Source organism: Eretmochelys imbricata, chromosome 24 (genome assembly GCF_965152235.1).
Source record: "Eretmochelys imbricata isolate rEreImb1 chromosome 24, rEreImb1.hap1, whole genome shotgun sequence".
NCBI lineage: Eukaryota > Metazoa > Chordata > Testudines > Cheloniidae > Eretmochelys > Eretmochelys imbricata.
The window spans coordinates 4133639-4146074 of NC_135595.1; the positions used below are offsets into that span (position 1 = coordinate 4133639).

The 12436-nt window shown below is 60.9% G+C and overlaps 1 protein-coding gene across 4 annotated transcripts in view; it reads left to right on the forward strand.

The window, feature by feature from the left end:
* ARHGEF11 (Rho guanine nucleotide exchange factor 11) overlaps positions 1–12436 on the forward strand; it is an 83936-nt gene that overhangs the window by 68636 nt on the left and 2864 nt on the right. For 3 of the 4 annotated variants that reach the window (XM_077841183.1, XM_077841184.1, XM_077841185.1), the window contains 15 exons: positions 211–357; positions 1406–1485; positions 1939–2064; positions 2200–2317; positions 2719–2897; positions 3021–3096; positions 3800–3967; positions 4204–4291; positions 5605–5712; positions 6321–6403; positions 6756–6998; positions 7483–7857; positions 8555–8647; positions 10196–10461; positions 10917–11102. In XM_077841183.1, coding sequence (XP_077697309.1) covers positions 211–357; positions 1406–1485; positions 1939–2064; positions 2200–2317; positions 2719–2897; positions 3021–3096; positions 3800–3967; positions 4204–4291; positions 5605–5712; positions 6321–6403; positions 6756–6998; positions 7483–7857; positions 8555–8647; positions 10196–10461; positions 10917–11102 — 2336 coding nt within the window. The remainder of the gene's footprint in view (positions 1–210; positions 358–1405; positions 1486–1938; positions 2065–2199; positions 2318–2718; positions 2898–3020; positions 3097–3799; positions 3968–4203; positions 4292–5604; positions 5713–6320; positions 6404–6755; positions 6999–7482; positions 7858–8554; positions 8648–10195; positions 10462–10916; positions 11103–12436) is intronic. The other variant, XM_077841186.1, reaches the window with a different exon arrangement.

Sequence of the window (12436 nt, forward strand, 5' to 3'; positions counted from 1 at the left end):
GCTGTGGTGACAGCACCCCCGCGGGAGGGACTGGTCCCTGGTGGGAATGGCAGGCCCTGTGTGCGGGTGCCGGGGTAGATCTGGGGAAGGACAGAGCTGGTACATTTGGTGGCTTTGCTTAAAGTGTGGGGCCCCGACTACCTTGGCGGGTTGCTGGAGCTGAGAGCTGGCCTGTCTCTGAACCCCTCCCTCTCTCCCACCTGGGAGCAGAGCTCTTTGCCACGGAGGCGTCTCACCTGCGGATCCTCCGAGTTCTGGACGTCCTCTTCTACCAGCGGCTGAAGAGGGAGAGCTTGCTGTCACGGGAGGAGCTGGGGCTGCTCTTTCCCAACCTCCCGGACCTGATCGACATCCACAGTAAGAGACTGAATTCCCTGGGGTCTCCTTCACCCCCTAGGGCTAGGAATCCCCAATGCCTGTCTCCTTAAGGTGGCCCATGGACCCACTTGGTGCAGCCTGCTGCCACCCCCTGGGGTTTGCGGAGAGAACAGCTATTTGAATCCCGAGTGTCCCACGTTAACGCTTCTGGTGCTGCCTCATTTTCACTGCCAGCGGCCGGTCCCGAAGGGGATTGAGCATGGTCTCCCCTCGGGGGCTGTGACGCTTTGATCTCCGTCTGTTTGCTGGCCTGGTGTGCGGTGATCCACAGGCAGTCAGACTAACTGCTCTGCTGGTCTCTTCTGGCCTTGAACTCTGGGACTCTAGAGGGGCATCTACACGGCTCTGCAGACGCGGGCTCGTGGGGCTAAAATAGCCATGCTGTGGCTCCGGCTCGCCCCGCGGTCTTCAGAGCCTGACGTCAACACCGCCAGTTTTAGCACCGGACCACGATCCCGAGTCTGTCGACCTGGCTGCTCGGACTCTCTTCTGCTGGCTGTGTAGATGCTCCCTGTTGTCTCTACAGTCAGCTCTCCAGGCTGGCTCCAGTACCAGACAGTAGGAGGGCTGCGTGTGGCTATCTGGGGCAGACACGTTAAATGTACAAGCCAAGGTAGCTGCAGCCTCTTGGTAGTAAATGACTGAGATGGGCCTGTTCGTGCCTCTCTGTAACTGTGCACCTGCTGCTGAGAACGGAGGCAGCTTGTTCCAGGAATGGCCACTGCTCCTAGGGGTATCCGCTGGCGGCTGAGCATAGGAGACATGCGCCAGAAGGGCTGTTGGAAAGGATTTAGGGGTGAGGAGCTCACAGGGACGTGACAAGGGAGGCTGGCTGTACGGTGTCGGGTGTATGGCGGTCGGTTACATCTAAAATGTATGAACGTTCTATGTGGAATGTAGGTCAGCAGATCTCCTGGGGAAGGGGGATGCTGCCACTCCTCATTAGAAGAGGACGTATTTAATTTCTTTCTCCTTTCCCTCACTCCCCCTTTACTTGTCCCCGTTCCCCCTTCCCGTCCTTGTTCAGATTCTCTGTCTGAATCCATGAAGAAGCTCCGAGAAGAAGGACCAATCATCAAAGAGATCGGGGATCTCATGCTTTCTCGGGTAGGGCCGGGAGAACTACTGGGATGGTGGGTTTGGGGGGTCTCCCTGTCTCCTGATGCAGGAGACCAAGGGGCTGCGCAATGAAATGAACAGATGGCACATTCAAAACCGATAAAAGGAAAGACTTTTTCATTTGCTATGTGATTAACCTGTGGAACTTCCTGCCACTGGATGGTGTTGAGGCCAAGAACTTAGCAGGGTTCAGAGAGGGACTGGACATTTCTAGGGATAGCAAGAATATCCAGAGTTACTACAGCTCATGCGAACAACTTATGCCTTCCGCTGAAGCAGCTAGTGCTGGCCACCGTCAGAGACGAGATCCTGGGCTCGTTCGGCCCCTGGGTCTCTGGGGCGAGAGAGTCCCAGGTGGTGCTGAGGGGTCACACTGCTGAGCAACTCTCTTCAGAGGGGCTGACAGCTCAGCTCTGGTCCTTTGTCTTTCCCCGCCCCCAGTTCGACGGGCCGGCGCGGGAAGAAATCCAGCAGGTGGCGGCTGGTTTCTGCTCATACCAGTCCATCGCCCTGGAGCTGATCAAAACCAAGCAGCGCAAGGAGACCCGCTTCCAGATCTTCATGCAGGTACCGTGAGCTCCACTGACCTCTTCTCCCCCAGCCCCCCGGCTGGAACTCTGGGCTTCTGCCCACGGCGTGGTTCTCCCCAGCCGCGTGTCCCCCCGACATGTGGCTGCAGCGGTCTCTCTCCCTCCGTCCCAGGAAGCTGAGAGCAACCCGCAGTGCCGACGCCTGCAGCTCAAGGACCTGATCATCTCCGAGATGCAGCGCCTGACCAAGTACCCGCTGCTGCTGGAGAACATCCTCAAGCACACGGACGGTACAGGGGGGCCTGACGGCGCGGCCACGTCCCCTCCACGCCCAGCAGAGGGGCCGTGCATGGGCTGGGCTGTGGCTGGGCCCCATGGGGCAGGGCAGTGGGGGGAGCTTGCCTTGCTGATGCTTGCCATGCACCTGTTCGGCAGGCAGGCAGGGGTCTTTAGCCCACTGAACTCAGCAGCAGCCCTTGCTCGTGGCCCAGGTGGGCTTCGGCCCAGGGTGGGACTAGCTGGGGCCTGGGAGCCGACACGGCAGTTCCCATAGCCCTGTCTCCCCCAGAATGGCTCCATTAGGTGGGGCGCCGCTGCCCTCGAAATCCACGGGCGTTTCGCCCTGGGGAGAGAGAGAGACCAGAACCTCCAGCACCGCCTCCCGCTCCTGACGCCCTCTCTCCGCCCGCAGGCGGGACCCCGGAGCACGAGAAGCTGTGCCGTGCCCGTGACCAGTGCCGGGAGATCCTCAGGTACGTGAACGAGGCAGTGAAGCGGGCGGAGAACCGGCACCGGCTGGAGACCTACCAGAAGCGCCTGGATGCCACGTCTCTGGAGCGGACCAGCAACCCCCTGGCAGCCGAGTTCAAGGTACCGCCCGGCTGGGAGTGGTGGTGGTGGTGGTCGCGGGGGCAGGAGGGGACTCTGTCCTGATTTCCCCCCCGTCCCCATCCAGGGAGAGCCAGCAACTAACCGTGCCTTCCCCACCCCCAGAACCTCGACCTCACCTCCCGGCGCATGATCCACGAGGGGGCTTTGAGCTGGCGCATCAGCAAGGAGAAGACTTTGGGTATGTACCTCCCAGCAGGGTCCATGGCTGACACGTCCCTCTGCCTTCAGTCCAAAACCCCCACCCCCGAGAGCCCCCCAGGACCCTGGTCTCCAAGGAGCTGCAGGGGGCAACTCTATTAGCTGCTAGCATTACCAGGCTTTTATCCGCTGGGGACCTTCCACTAGAGGGAGCCCCGATCGCACGTCTTAACCGGCGTCTCCCTCTTGGGCTGTTGCCGTTCTTCCCCAGCAGGGGTGAGCTTTCCATCTTCCCCACTGGCCCCCAGAGAGCCGGGGGGTGGGGTGACGCAGCAGGGCAGGACAGGGCCTGAGGATCTAAAGTGGGGGTGACTTGTCTTCAGGCCTGTGTGTTGCTTCCTCCCCATCAGCCCTGCAGAGGGCACTACTGAGCCAGTTAGTCCCTGTTCTCTGAGGCTGGGCAAAGGAGACCATGGGAGTTAGGTGCCTGAGTTCTTTTAACTTCCAGTGAGAGTCTGGGGCCAAAGCAGGTTTGCAAATCCCCGCCTGGGGTGGATCTGGCCTGTCCCTTAGTGCTCACGCCAGACAGGTCACCATGGAGCAGCCTGGCTCCCGATTCACCGTAGAGGGGGACACAGAGGAGCTGGGTGGCCGGGGGTGTGATGGGAGAGAACCGAGGCCTTTGAGACACGGCTGAGCTTGACACCCCCTCACCCCCCGGGGGCTGCGTCTGGCCCGTGCAGATCTGCACGTGCTGCTGCTCGAGGACCTCCTGGTGCTGCTGCAGAAGCAGGACGAGAAGCTGGTGCTGAAATTTCACAGCAAGACAGCGCTGGGCTCCTCGGACACGAAGCAGACCTTCAGCCCTGTCCTGAAGCTCAACTCCATGCTCATCCGCTCCGTGGCCACAGGTAGGGAGCGGGAGAGGCCCGGGGGCGCTCTGCCCAGGCGGGCGGCTGGCACGGGCATTGATAGGGAGGGAGGATCTCGTCTTCCCCCCCGGTGGGGGCGTGGTCGTGGGAACAGCTCCGAAGCAGAGCCCCGGGCGGGGGGGGGGGGGGGGGGGGGGCTGTGTTCAGTTCCATGCGCCGGTTGCCTGTGGGGCCCGAACGTTCCCCGTAGCGTCCCCTCTCCCCTCTGTCTGCAGACAAACGAGCCCTCTTCATCATCTGCACCTCGGAGCTGGGGCCCCAGATCTACGAGCTGGTGGCACTGACGCCCTCGGAGAAAAACACGTAAGGGTGTAAGGACGGGGGGGGGGGGAGGGGCTGCGTGACGTTCCTGGGGGCGCTGGGGGGATGAGAGGAGTCCACACGCCAAGGTATGTCCTGGGGCTGCGGTGGCAGGGGGCTGCAGGTCGGGAGTGGGGGGAGACCGGGGCTGGGGTAGTAGGGGGCTGCGGATTGGGAGTGGGGAGAGCCCGGGGCTGGGGTAGTAGGGGGCTGCGGGTTGGAAATGAGGGGCGTCGGCAGAGCTTGGGGAGAGCCCGGGGCTGGGGTAGTAGGGGGCTGCGGGTTGGAAATGAGGGGCGTCGGCAGAGCTTGGGGGGAGCCCGGGGCTGGGGTAGTAGGGGGCTGCGGGTTGGGAGTGAGGGGCGTCGGCAGAGCTTGGGGAGAGCCCGGGGCTGGGGTAGTAGGGGGCTGCGGGTTGGAAATGAGGGGCGTCGGCAGAGCTTGGGGGGAGCCCGGGGCTGGGGTAGTAGGGGGCTGCGGGTTGGGAGTGAGGGGCGTCGGCAGAGCTTGGGGAGAGACCGGGGCTGGGGTAGTAGGGGGCTGCGGGTTGGAGTGAGGGGCGTCGGCAGAGCTTGGGGAGAGACCGGGGCTGGGGTAGTAGGGGGCTGCGGGTTGGGAGTGAGGGGCGTCGGCAGAGCTTGGGGAGAGCCCGGGGCTGGGGTAGTAGGCGGCTGCGGGTTGGGAGTGGGGAGAGCCCGGGGCTGGGGTAGTAGGCGGCTGCGGGTTGGGAGTGAGGGGCACCGGCAGAGCTGGGGGAGAGCCCGGGGCTGGGGTAGTAGGGGGCTGCGGGTTGGGAGTGAGGGGCTTGGGGAGAGCCCAGGGCTGGGGTAGTAGGGGGCTGCGGGTTGGGAGTGAGGGGCACCGGCAGAGCTGGGGGAGAGCCCGGGGCTGGGGTAGTAGGGGGCTGCGGGTTGGGAGTGAGGGGCTTGGGGAGAGCCCGGGGCTGGGGTAGTAGGGGGCTGCGGGTTGGGAGTGAGGGGCTTGGGGAGAGCCCGGGGCTGGGGTAGTAGGGGGCTGCGGGTTGGGAGTGAGGGGCACCGGCAGAGCTGGGGGAGAGCCCGGGGCTGGGGTAGTAGGGGGCTGCGGGTTGGGAGTGAGGGGCTTGGGGAGAGCCCGGGGCTGGGGTAGTAGGGGGCTGCGGGTTGGGAGTGAGGGGCACCGGCAGAGCTGGGGGTTAGGGCGCCCTCCCCTTGGTGCAGTCCCTTCTGCGTGAGTGGGTGGGGCTCTGCGGGGGGCGAAGCCCTGGTGTCTGGTCTCGGAGCAGGCAGCAGCCGGTGGGTGGCGGGGCTGTAACGCCCCCTCTCCTCGGCCTGCAGGTGGATGGAGCTGCTGGAGGAGGCGGTGCAGAGCGCCATGAGGAACGCCACCTCCCCCCCCAAACGCAGGACCCGGGAGCTGCCCATCCACAGGCCGGCCCCGTCCAGGTGAGCAGCGCCACCCCGGGAGCCTCGCTGCCAGGAGCAGGGAGGGAAATGGGGACATCCTGGCCTCAGGACCTTTAAGCAGCCACAGCTGGGTCCTGGGGTCTGGTCCGGAAGCTGAAGCTGGGGGGCAGCAGGGAAGGGGCTGGGGGTGGGGGCAGGGCCAGCTCTCCATTCCTGCTTGGAGCAGTTGGGGATTTCTCGCTAAGGCCTGCCCGGGCACAGATCAGACTCAACCCCAGCCCCGGGCTGGCTCACTATCCCCCTCCAGTGGCCAGGCCATGAGTAGAGCTCTGTGAATCTCACGCTGCCTTTTAGTTCTCAAGGGACCCGGGTTTGATTCCCACTGAGGCTGGCTGGCTGCCCTGGGAGATCAGCCCAGGGGCCACGTGTCTGGAGGCACCGGCCTCTACAGGGCTGAGTCCCTCCCTGCGGCTAGAGCAGCTGGTGGCTCGGAGCCATTGGTAATTAAGGGCCCGATCCTGTGGCTGAAGTGAACCCTCCAACCAAGTGAGCCTTGCTCCACGGTCCTGCCTAGGCCCTCTCTTTGGCCCCCAGCCGCTTGGCGTACCCTGCCACTGCCTGTCTAACTCAGCTCTTCTTCCCATCAGCCTGGTCCTGCAAGACCCTGACGTCTCCCCAATCCTCTCCCAAGCCGACAACTCCGGGGCGGAAGTGGAAGACGTCTCTTCAGGTGAGCTCCCCTCCCAGCCGGGGCGCCCCCCATTCCCTCTGCCAGGGAGCTCTGACAGCCCGGAACAGCAGCCCATATGTAGGGGGCGCATGGGTAGGTGCATCCCTGCGGCTTCTGGTGTCGATGCAGCATGTGGGGTGATAATGGGAACCTCCTGTGCGAGGATCTAGGTGTCTGAATGGCCCCACTCCAGGACCCCTGTTCCCGCTGCACGCTCGGCCCGCTCTGATCTCCTGGTGATGTGCAGGGGTCCAGCCCCCAGCCACTCTCCCCACCCCCAGCCCTTTCTGGTCCTGTCTCTTTGCCACTGCCTAATCCAAATGCCCCTCTGTGATCTCTCGTCCCGGCCCAGCGGATGAGAATCCCACCGACTTCCTGGGCAAGGGGAAGCATCCAGTGCTGCCGGAGGAGCCGGAAGCCGAAGGCAGCGAGGAGGAGGAAGACGGGGAGGCAGCGCGGGCGTCCCCCGTGCCGGCACAGAGCTCTGCGGAGTTAGATGAAGCTGGGGCGTCCGAGGGACCAGGACCCAGCATGCACCTGTCCCTCCCAGGGCTTGTGTTGACAGAGGGGCTGGCCGAATCGGCCCTGGAGGATGGTGAGTGAAGGCTGGGTCGTGATGCTGCCTATGGGGGCCCATCCCTGGGGAGGGAGGAGGGCAGCTGCTTCTCTTAACCAGAACCTGAGTTTGAGCCGTCCCTATCTCTTATTACACACACAGACACACCTACACCTGAGCTGGAGGTGGGGTTTGCCCTGTGCCCAGTTCTAGCTAGTCCTACCAGCCCCTTCACTCTCCCAAACGAAGGGAGGAGGGTTTCTCTGCCCCGTGGTGCTCTTGTACCCCATCGGGCCAGCTGTTTCCAGACACGCCCCTTCCACGGGTGCCCTGGGAGACCTAGGATCGGACCAGGCACTTGGTTCTCGCTGGGGGAGTGCCCAGCATTGCTCTGCAGCGCCCCCTGTGGCTGAGTGAGGAGGAGCACGCGTAGGCGCTGAAGCCAGCCTGCATCCAGCCCTCCGGGTGGGGGATTCCCTGCCAGGGCCCGGCCCAACGTGCTCGTCTTCTCTCCCCCTCCTAGTGGAGAACCTGCGGCATCTGATCCTGTGCAGCCTGCTGCCCTGCCGGGACCCGGAGCCTGAGGACGACCTGACCCCCACGCCCTCGGTGACTGGAGGAGCTGGGCAGTCCTGGGACTCGGTGCTGTCCAGCCAGGACTCAGGCGGCCAGGAGCAGTCGATGGAGCATGCGGGGCGGGGCGGCCCCACCATGGACAGGGCTGGTCTCACAGGCCACTCGCCCAGCGGCAGGACAGAGCTGGAGCCGGAAAGCCGGCCGAGCGCGGGGGACGTGGAGGAGACGGGCTGGAGTTCGGATGATGGTCGGGAGGTGTCCCAGGAAGTGGAGAGGCCCCCGGCTGCGGAGGGGCAGGTCGGCTACAAAGTGGTCCGGAAAGGTAGGGGGAAGGCGGGGCCGTGGGGGGGTGGCTCCTCTCCAGGCTTCTAGGGCTGTTCCCTGCTGTTCCCCCCAGACCCTTCTCCGTGGTGTTTGGCTACTAGGACAACAGCTGCTTTGCATGGCCATCTGCTGGGGCAGAGCCGCCTGGAATCCAGCGGGCTCCTCTCCTGCAGCCGAGGGCAGTCGTTCACCTCCCCTCTGCCCAGCGGGGGGTGGCGGTGTTCGGCGAAGGGCTGGTAAGTGAGCGAGCCCTGGGGGGGGGTACGTGCCAGCTCCTGACCGCTTGGACTCTAACGATCCTTGCGCTATTGATTAAAACATCCATCAGTCCCTTGTTAACCCTTGTGTATCAGCTGCGATCCCAGGGGGGTGCAGTCCAGCCCTGTCTCCTGGGGCCCGGGGGCTGTGAAATCAGTCGCGTCAGTGACTGGCTCCTAGGGCGGCCGCTCTCCTCCTGTCACTGCATCCCTGCCAGCCTGGCGAGCCCAGTGATTTGCATGAGATCTGCCACCCTCGGACTGCTGCAAACCCTCTCCTCTCTCTGTCTGGGCATCCTGCACTAGCCGCTTCGCTGGGCACAGCCGGTGATTGGGTTCTGAGTCCTTCAATCAATCAATTTCTCTCTCCCCCTCTCTCCTCCCCTCGACATTTTCTCTTCTTCCCCCCCTGCTCTTTTCCCTGGTGTCTCTGCACAGCTGAGGTGGAGGGCACTAAGGATGCCACGCCCTTGGCAGACAGCAGCCAATCAGAAACTGAGTTGCATGAAGGAGGCGCAGCTAATGTAGATGGTAAAGAAAAAAACCAAACCCTTTTCCCTATTGTCCCCAAGAAAGGCGAGGAAAGGGAATCGCAGATTGACTAAGAGAGGAGGCAGGGGAGAGGCTGCTGGCCAGATCAGGGGCGGCTGGAAGGCAGGACTCCTGGGTTCCATCCCCAGCTCTAGGAGGAAGTGTGTTTTGTGGATTAGAGTATCAGGCAGGGCTCCTGCTTTGCAACTGGGCCGGTCCTTTATGGCCTGGTCCCGTCCTGGTTTCATCAGGAGTTGTTTGCCTGAGAGGCGACTGTAGTAACTGACTCGTAGGTGGCAGGTCAAGGCCAAACGCTGCCCAGCTGTATGAAAATGTCTCCCTGCACGTACCCAGGGGTGGACCACCAGCTTCCCTGCCTCCGATGAGTCCCTGCTCGAAGTAATAGACTTTGACTCCGGGACGGCCTTTGACTTGGTGCCGCTTGACGTTTGGATTGAAAAGCTAGGACGATGTTCATTAAATGGATTAAAAACCGGCTCATTGATAGGTCTCCAGATGTAACTGGAGAACTCTCACGGAGCGGCTCCGTTTCCAGTCGGGTCCCACAGGGATCAGTTCTTGGCCCTACACTATTTAATCCAGGACGTGGCTCTGTTTGGCTGAACAAAGAGAGGGCTAAGGGGAGGCTTGATGGCCGTCTACAGGCACCTGCACAGGGAACAAATATTTAATAATGGGCTGTGTGGTCTCGCAGAGAGGGGGTCTGACATGAGCCATGGCTGGAAGTTGAAGCGAGAGAAATTCAGGTTGGAAATAAGGCATCAATTTTTAACAGCTGGAGCAATTGACCGAGGGTTGTGGATTCTCCGTTACTGACCGGTTTTGATTCAGGATGGGAGGCTCTTCTAAAAGCTCTGCTCTGGGCGTTATCTGGGGGCAGGTCTCTGGCCTGGGCTACGCAGGAGGTCGGAGGAGGGGGTCACAATGGTCCCCTCTGGCCTGGGACTCCGGGAATCTGTCTGGATGCAGCTACGGGAGAGGGAGCTGGATTCGCTACCTGAATCCTGGCTGAATTTTTCAAACCTGGGTGTGGAAAGTGACGCACCTAAATCAACATCGAGGTAGTAACAGATTAGGGAGCTGATTTTCCAGCGCTGCCGGGCGTATTCCCCCTCTGGCATATCAGGGCACTCGTCAAAGGGTGGAATTTTCAGAAGCGCCCGACTTAGGGCCTCAGTCCCACTGATGGGGAAACTGAGGCACACGGTCATGAGGTGACACGCAGCCATGAGGTCACCCAGCAGGCCCATGGCAGAGCTGGGGTTAGAACTCCTGAGTTCCGGTCCAGGGCTCTATACACTAGGCCACGTTGCCTCCCAGTTTAGGCACCGTCTGTTCTGAAACCAGGACTTGGGACTTTAAGAACTGAAAGCAGACAGGGCTAATGAGGAGGACTCAGTGATGTCAGTGGGCTTTGAACCAGGCCCTGATTTTGCACATTTCAGCCCTGTAGGTTTCTACAGGGAGCTCAGAGTGCCCTGGGCTCACAGGGTAAGCAGCTTTTCTACCCCCTCCCCTGTAACGCAGGGAATTACTTCTACGTCAGCATGCCCTCTGGCCCTGCAGAGTCCTCCACTGAGCCCCCTGCCCCCACGCCGCCAGCGAGCCTCGCAGAGCAGCCCCCCAGCCCGCCCCGCCTCGCCCTCGGCTCCCAGCAGCATGACCAGGACAGCACGCCGGGCCCCGGCAGCCTGGATGGGGCCCCGCCCCCCGCCCCCGGCCTGGTGATCCAGGACGTGGACATGATCTTCCGGACGATAGAACAGCTCACGCTGAAACTCACCAGGCTAAAGGTGAGGGGGAGGTGGGGAGCTGTCGGTGGGGGGGTGGGTGGGACGGGGACGGGGATGGGACACGACTAAGGGTCTTTTCCACTGAGGGCCGGCACAGGCTCTGGCGGGGACGGGAACAGGGAAGAAAAGCTGCAGCCGGTGCCACAGGGTAGGGAGCGAGACCCAGGCAGGGGAACACCCCACTGGAGCCCAGACTGGCAAGGGCACCAAGGCCGTTACGCAGCTCCGGGAGCACCTAGGGCTCTGCCTGTGGGTGAGACTTGGAGCCGCTGCCTGGGCCAGGCAGTGCGAGGGGCCTTGGCCAAGCGAGGAGCCTGCAGGTGTCGTCCTAGCAGGTGGGGGGCCAGGTGAGACGGCTGATGCGCGCCTGGGATGTGCAGAGGTCTGACACCAAGTCAGGCGGGGGGCCCCCCCCATTCCCACCAGCTTGTTTCTCCCCCGCTTGGTTCCTTCAGGACGTGGAGATGGCCCATCGCGAGTTGCTGCGGTCTCTGGGAAGAGGTTCGTCGGCCGAGACCACCCCAGTCGGGGTCACCACGCTGGAGATGGGCCGGTGGCTGGAATGCCCGCCCAGCCCTGCCAGCGATTGCTGCCCCTCCCCTGCCCGGCGAGGCTGCGGGCACCGGCAGCCAGCGAGTCCGGTAAGTGGAAGGGACCTCGCAAGCCCTGTTGAACGTGCCCCGAAACCCTTGCCCGGACTTGGAGCCGCCCCCACTGCACCTGGTTCCCACAATCATGCTTCCCCTTGCTCAGTTCTGGGCCACTCGCTTTCCTTGGAGCCAGCTGCAGGGCCAGGACCCAGCAAATGCTAGAGGTCTAAATAATAAGATGGATGAACGAGAGAGCCTCCTATTAAATGGGGATATTGATATAACGGGCATCACAGAAACCTGGTGGAATGAGGATAATTGATGGGACGCAGTAACACCAGGGTACAAAACATGAGAAGGACAGAACTGGTGGGGGAGCGGCACTAGAGGTGAAAGAAAGCGGAGCATCAAATGATGTAAAAATCTTCACTGAACCAAACTGTACCGCAGAATCTCTGTGGACAGTAATTCCGTGCTCTGGCAGTAGGGATCTCTTACCGACCACCTGACCAGGATGGTGATAGTGCCTGAGAAATTAACAGGGAGATTAGAGAGGCTATTAAAATAAAAAAACTCAACAATAAAGGGGGATTTCAACTATCCGCATACTGCCTGGGTACATGTGACCTCAGGACGGGATGCAGAAATAAAGTTTCTTGACACCTTAAATGACTGCTTTTTGGAGGAGCCGGTCCTGGAACGCACAAGGGGAGAGGCAATTCTTGATTTAATCCTAAGTGGAGCACAGGATCTGGTCCAAGAGATGAATCTAGCTGGACCCCTTGGTAATTGTGACTGTAATATAATTAAATTTTACATCCCTGTGGCGGGGAAAACACCACAGCAGCCCAACACTGTAGCATTTAATTTCAGAAAGGGGGACAACACAAAAACGAGGAAGTTAGTTAAACAGAAATTAAAGGTACAGTGTCAAAAGTGAAATCCCTGCAAGCTGGATGGAAACTTTTTAAAGACACCATAATAGACGCTCAACTTAAATGCATACCCCAAATTAAAAAACATAGTAAGAGAACCAAAAAAGTGCCACCATGGCTAAACAACAAAGTAAAAGAAGATGTTAGAGACAAAAAGGCATCCTTTAAAAAGTGGAAGTTAAATCATAATGAGGAAAATAGAAAGGAGCCTAGACTCTGGCAAGTAAAGTGTAAAAATACAATTAGGAAGGCCAAAAAAGAATTTGAAGAACAGTTAGCCTGACTTCAGTACCGGGCAAACTGGTTGAAACTATAGTAAAGAACAGAATTGTCAGACACAGAGATGATCATAATATTTTTGGGGAAGAGTCATCACGGTTTTTGTAAAGGGAAATCATGCCTCCTAATCTACTATAATTGTTTGAGGGGGTCAACAAGCATGGGGACAAG